Source organism: Nelumbo nucifera, chromosome 5 (genome assembly GCF_055504915.1).
Source record: "Nelumbo nucifera cultivar China Antique chromosome 5, China Antique-T2T, whole genome shotgun sequence".
NCBI classification, from domain to species: Eukaryota; Viridiplantae; Streptophyta; class Magnoliopsida; order Proteales; family Nelumbonaceae; genus Nelumbo; species Nelumbo nucifera.
The window spans coordinates 17247731-17254269 of record NC_142653.1 but is presented as its reverse complement, the minus strand read 5'-3'; the positions used below and the strand labels follow the sequence as shown (position 1 = coordinate 17254269).

The 6539-nt window shown below is 39.7% G+C and overlaps 1 protein-coding gene across 1 annotated transcript; it reads left to right on the top strand.

The window, feature by feature from the left end:
- The first annotated feature begins 443 nt into the window (after positions 1-443).
- LOC104595503 (U-box domain-containing protein kinase family protein) lies at positions 444-6075 on the top strand. Its single transcript, XM_010256255.3, has 8 exons — positions 444-985; positions 1085-1197; positions 2151-2278; positions 2404-2866; positions 3427-3567; positions 3690-4232; positions 4317-5036; positions 5136-6075. Exons 1-8 carry the CDS (start codon positions 826-828, stop codon positions 5310-5312), a joined length of 2445 nt encoding a protein of 814 aa, XP_010254557.1. The 5' UTR covers positions 444-825; the 3' UTR covers positions 5313-6075.
- The last annotated feature ends 464 nt before the right edge of the window (positions 6076-6539 follow it).

Below are 6539 nucleotides of genomic sequence, written 5' to 3'. Positions count from 1 at the left end.
ATAATATAAAATATATATAATAATATAATATAAATATATGCATACCAGTTGGTTTAATTAAAAACGTAAAGTTCGAAGGAAGCAACAAAGCAAAAGAGGTTTTGTTGACATTCACAACTGCATTTTAGAATATAATAATAGGTATGATAAATGATAGAAAGGGATAAAATATCTTGTTTTTTACAAACCAAACACATCTTTGTATTACAATACCTGGAGGAGATTTCTTTTGTTTTTCTTTAGGTTGGAAGTTGGAACTAGAAATCACTTTCACGGAATTCTTTGGTCCCAGTTCAATAGCTTAGACCTGGAAGAACGGCAACCAAGGGTGAAGGTTGTAGTATATGTCAATACATACACAATACACGAACGATGGAATGTAGAGTCAAGAACAAAGAAACAAGAAAAATCAAATCAAATAATTAAAAAGTAAAGAAGAGGACCCAACTAAGCAACGTCTGCTTAGCCACGGTGATTTCCAAGCTTGGCCGTCTTAGCCTCGTAAAGAAAGGCAATCTGTCTCAATCCCTTACAAATTTTCCAACAACAAATCTTTGAAAACATTTCAGAAGAAAACCAAACTTCTTAGACTCTAGTACCCTTCCTTTACTTTTCTTTCTTCTTCTATTTCACAATCGATTCTCAGCGGCCACCTCTGTTTACAGTCGAATTAGCCTTGGTTAAATATCTTGCCGGAAAAATAGGAATTCCGATCGATCCATGCCTTGATACCTTCCTGTCATCGTTCTCACCATCCTTTGTAGGCTATATAAATCCGAAGTATATAGTTTCAGCTCAAGTTTGTTTGTTTCGAGCAAACCATCGATGGATACCAAGTCGGAGAAGGTCTATGTTGCCGTCGGGAACGATTTGCAGGAAGGGATAGGGACTTTGGAGTGGGCACTGAGAAAATGGTCTGGGCAAACGATTTCCATAGTTATCATCCATTTCAACAATAATAACAAGGATTTTGTTTACACCCCATGTAAGTTATACTATATTTCCCATTGAATATCTGTTCTAGACTACAGTTTTCCCTCCCTTTTGACTGGAACTCAGATGGGCTTTATTAATTTTGTCTCAGTTGGAAAGCTTCCTGCAAGCTCTGTAAATGATGAGAAGTTGCGGATATTTAGGATGTATGAACAGGAGAAGACCGACAAGCTGCTGTCGAAGTACATAGATTTCTGTGCCAAGGTTTGGTTGATTTGCTTCTCTGAATGCTCTTTAAAAGTTTCTATGCTGAAAATCTGCATTCTGTAGAAGAGCAGTACTGCAAAAGTGGTTTGAATTAAAAATTACTTTGCTCTGCTAACCCCCTGCTATTCGACCCACTTGTACAAAACTCATCAGTGACATTTAAATATCTTCTCAATATCAAATTATTTTTCTGTGTTAACTTCTTCAGAAATTATATTATTTGAATTTAGAAGGAAGATTTAAATCAGTTTTAGAATGAGGGGTTTTGAGCCAGAATGTGATGAAAACAGAACAGTCTTATCATAGCTGCAATAAAATGCCTTCTTTCAATCACAATGTGTAACCATACCCTATGAATTGAGCATCTGGGCCCACCATTAAATAAGTCTCACCTAAAAGACCACTTAAAAATCAGAAGGATCAGACAAGCTCCAGCCATGAGTGTCTAAGTATTTTTTAGAGTGGGACCTATCTGATGGTGGTCTCTGGTCTTCTAACTTCAGAAATTATATTATTTGAATTTAGAAGGAAGATTTAAATCAGTTTTAGAATGAGGGGTTTTGAGCCAGAATATGATGAAAACAGAACAGCCTTATCATAGCTGCAATGAAATGCCTTTCTTTCAATCACAATGTGTAACCATGTGCCCTATGAATTGAGCATCTGGACCCACCATTAAATAAGCCTCACCTAAAAGACCACTTATCTAAAAAATCAGAAGGATCAGACAAGTTCCAGCCATGAGTGTCTAAGTATTTTTTAGAGTGGGACCTATCTGATGGTGGTCTCTGGTCTTCTAAGTTGAGACCTGGCAGTTTTTGAGGCACCACTCATTCTTGTTATGATGTCTTTATTTTTAAGAATTTTAAATTTATATCTCTAAGAAACACCTTTTAAATTTTGGTTGATTTATAATTAAATCATATTCAGTTTTACTCATTCATTCATAGGTGAGAACTGGAGTTCTAAAAGTAGAAAAAACTGAAGAACCCATTTACAAGGTTATTGTTGGACTGATATCAAGGCTTCGGGTGACCAAATTTGTCATGGGCATTACACTCATGAAATCCCAGTGTTGGTAATTGTTTCTGTTTATGTCATCATCTTCTTATCAAGTTCAGTTTCTTAACCCTGCTTTTTGAGTTTTTCATTTTAATATATGCATATGGTATATTAAAATGAGTTCCTACTTTTCTTTCTAAGGAAAACAAAGAGTGCAATCAGTGCAGCGTTTTATGTACATAAGAACAAGCCTAATTTTTGTGAGTCATTCATAATATGTGGAGGGGAATTGATTTTTCTTGGAGAAGGGAATGAAGAGGGGTTTGTGGAGGATGACCAGGGACTCATGGTTGCTAAGTTGAGGAACAAAGGTAGTTTCAAAGGTTGGCTAGGTAGAGTGTTCACAGATAGCACAGCTATTCATCAGTCTTGTGTGAGAGATGATTCCCATTGCACCTCGGCTGCCGCTTCGATGGGCATCGAATTATCGCTCAATTCTCATGATAGGTGGGAAAATTATGCTGAAGAAGTAGAAAATTACCTTCAGTGGTTGTCAATTTCAGAAGTAGGTGAAGAATTTCATGAAGAAGAAAATGGTCCTGCTGCTTCCCAACTTAGTCTTGAGAAAGAGCTGGAGAAGTTTCAACAAGCTAGTACAAAAATGGTAACCTCTGAACCATTTCTGTTCTTTGTGGTTGCAGATTAAACATGTAGCTTTCTTGGTATTAGAAATCATTTGAATTAATTGTCTATTATATAAAGAATCCAGCATTGGTTCTTCAATGTAGCTTTCTTGATTGGGTCCTCTGTCCTCATTTTTTGATTTTTGAAACCAGTGAGATAACGACAGACATAGAATGATAAGATGGGTTGCCACTTAATTACCAACCACACTACCTTTATTTTACACCAAAAGTTGAAAACAAAGAACAAAATCTCTCTAATCAAGCTACACATTATTATGTAAAGTTGATCATAGATGGGGTTGTTTGGATGCAAGGTTATAACCCGACAGACTTCCAGGGCTGGTCCCTCTCTCTTCCATTTCCCATGAGCAAACAAACAAGAGCAGTAGAGTACTAAAGCAAGCCGGTTTAAATTTACAGTTTACTGTCTCATTATTGCCCAAACACCCTGTTTTTGGGTCTATTGTCTCACTATCTTTGACTTACATGACCATGGATTCTGCTTGAAATTTCTCTCTTTTTTTTGGTGCAATCTCAGAATGCTTCGGATAGAATTGGTGCCATGAGAGCTAAAACAGAGGAAGCCCGTAAGATGACAGAGGAGAAAAGAAAAGAAGTCAAAATCCACGTTGAGAGACAGAGACGGGCTGAACGGATCATTTCTCTCTGCAATCGTAGGGTATTTCTTTGTTTCCTACACACCGAATTCGTAAAACCCAACAGGGTCTCGTGCAGACCTTGATGAGAATCATGAGATTAACCAGATCACGAAGTTTGATACAATTAATTCATCTACTGTAGGTTGAAGAACTAGATGCTCGTATAAATGAAGAGAGCACCACTCAGAATGATCTAAAGAAAGATTTGGAGGCAGCAAGGGAATACATCTATGAAGTCTCGAGTGACATCGAAGAGACCAAGAGCAAGCTCAGCTCAATAATGGAGCTCCAAGCAGAGCTCACCCGTAAGCTGCACTCGTCCTCCTTGGCAAAATTCCATGCTGAAAGCCAACTACAGAATGCGATGGCGGCAAGAACTGAGATGCTCCTAGAGATCGACGAGTTGCGCCGTGAGCGGGACTTGTTGCGCCGGAGAGTCGAGTTCTGTAGAGAAAAGGAAGCAATAGCAGCGGCGACGGCATCATCGAATAGCTTGAACTACGCTTACAGAGAGTTCACGGCCGACGAGATCAGAGTGGCAACCGATGATTTCTCCGAACGAATGAGGTTGAAATCGGGAGGCGTTGGGACGAACGTCTACAGAGGAAGGCTCAACCATACAACAGTTGCCATCAAACTGCAGGATTCTCTCTGTCGACAGTCTCAAGAAGAGTTCCGAACTAAGGTAACAGGTCGGGCCAATGCATTTTACTGGTATTAACTTGTAACGATCATAACTGGTCAATTGCATCAATTTAACTCCATGCAGATGGAGCTACTGTGCAAAATCCGGCACCCCCATCTGATTAGCATGATCGGAGCCTGCACCGAGCGGAGATGCATCATCTTGGAATACATGCACAACGGTAGCTTACAGGACATTCTCTTCTTTTCCTCCAACTCCAAGTCCAATCGTAGCAGAAACAGGACTCTCCCTTGGCACGCTCGCATCCGCATCGCGGCCGAGATCTGTTCAGGCCTGAGCTTCCTTCACATGGCGGAGCCAAGGTCCATCGTCCACGGTGACCTGAACCCATCCAAGGTCCTCCTGGATCGCCACCTCGTAGCCAAACTCGCTGGGTTCCGACTGGGTCGATCATCCGAGGAGTCAGAGAAACGGTCCGATGCACATGCGTTTGGAATCATAATGCTGCAACTTCTGACGGGGAGACAAGGTGCTGGGTTGGTTGAGGAGGTGACGAGAGCGATGAAATGCGGGGCCTTGATTGGGGTTTTGGATGAGACGACGGCGAGAGAATGGCCGCTGGAGTTGGCAGAGGAGTTTGCTGGGATAGCGTTGAGGTGCGTGGACGTCGGTGGGAAGCAGAGGATGGAGACGAGGAGGGCTACAGTAATGAGAGAACTTGAGGAACTGAAGAGAAAGGCAAGCGATGTCAAGGGGTGGAGAGGAAGCCAGACGACGGAAGGAGGCCTGGACCAGGAGGACGATCGCGATGTGCCTAGTGTTTTCCTCTGCCCAATTTTGCAGGTTGGTAATGGTATATAACTATATACATACTCTGTCTGTCTGTCTGATTCTGATACTCTCAGAGTCTCAGTTGCTGTAATTCTAATGTTCTGGGTGCAGGAAGTGATGAAAAACCCACATGTAGCAGCAGATGGTTTCTCGTACGAGTGGGAAGCCATAGAAGAGTGGCTGAGAACAGGGCACGAGACATCACCCATGACCAACCTAAGGCTCAACCACAAGCTCCTCACCCCAAACCACACCCTTCGTTCACTCATTCATGACTGGCTCAATTAAACCTGATTCCCTCCGATTATCAAAACAGTGTTGGAGGCCTTCTTGTTCCTTCTGTAAAACAGAGCTTCACAGTCCAATTTAGGGGGTTGCTTTCTTGCTTTCTTTTAACCCCTCTACCACTTTTCCACACTATTTGTCGCAATCACATTCCAATTCCAAGATTTCTGAGTTTTCCTCAACTGATTTCAACAACTGAAATACAAAGCTCCTGTTTCTCAGTGTATAACTGCAAACGGGCTGATGATCTGTTCCATAGCAAAGTGAGACTATGGGTTTAATTAAATTCTTTAACCAGGCATAGCCCATCACTGAGTTGAAGCAGAATCATCATTTCTACTTCACAAAGAACTGATTTGGGCCTATCCCACCAGACCTGCCAGATCCATTTCTAATTAGGAATTTCTTTTAGAGAGCACTAGCTAGAGCAGAGAGGCGATCATTTCTATTTCTAACCCGGCCCAGTCCCGTCTAAAATCTAACTATTTCTGGGCTTGGGCCCGGGTATTATATTCAGGCCCAACTTGTATCAGGCTCTGAAATTTGTAGGCTGAGCGTGGGCCATTTAGGCCCATCCCATGATCACCCCTTAGAGGTGAGCTGGAGAAGTTTTAAGGTGGGATACGATTTCCAGGCCTAGTGGAAATTACATCCCTTGTTTATCTTTATCTTCTTTTAGAATACTAGTAAGCGTGCACTTGTTTTACACATGACAATTCTAGATGATGATAATGATAGTAATAATATATCTATAAATTTTTATAAATATATATTTTTTATTTTGTTTTTTATTATTAATCGGATGCAAATTGCAATATCAAAATATAATTACATAAACACCTTATCCAAATATGTGATAATTGGATCGAGTTATGAAGTTCCAAGTATCATTGATAGGCCTATCTGCTTCATTAGATTTTTCTTTTTGTAATGTTTTATTTTTTTTGTGTATCTTATTTTGTTCATTTATCAAAAAAATGTAAGATTTAAATAAAAGATAATGATGGGAACAATAGTAGTTCAATTTACAATTTAAACGTTACAATTAAATAGGGACTAAATCCAAAAATGAGTAGAAATAATTTTGACATTCAATTTTTATATATTTTTCTATATTTTTGTATGTAGAAATAATTTTGATGTCACACTTACTTTTTGTTTAATATGATAATTATATGATATTGTACATGTGTCTTAATCTTTTTTCTTTTTGCAAAATTTATTTTTTTT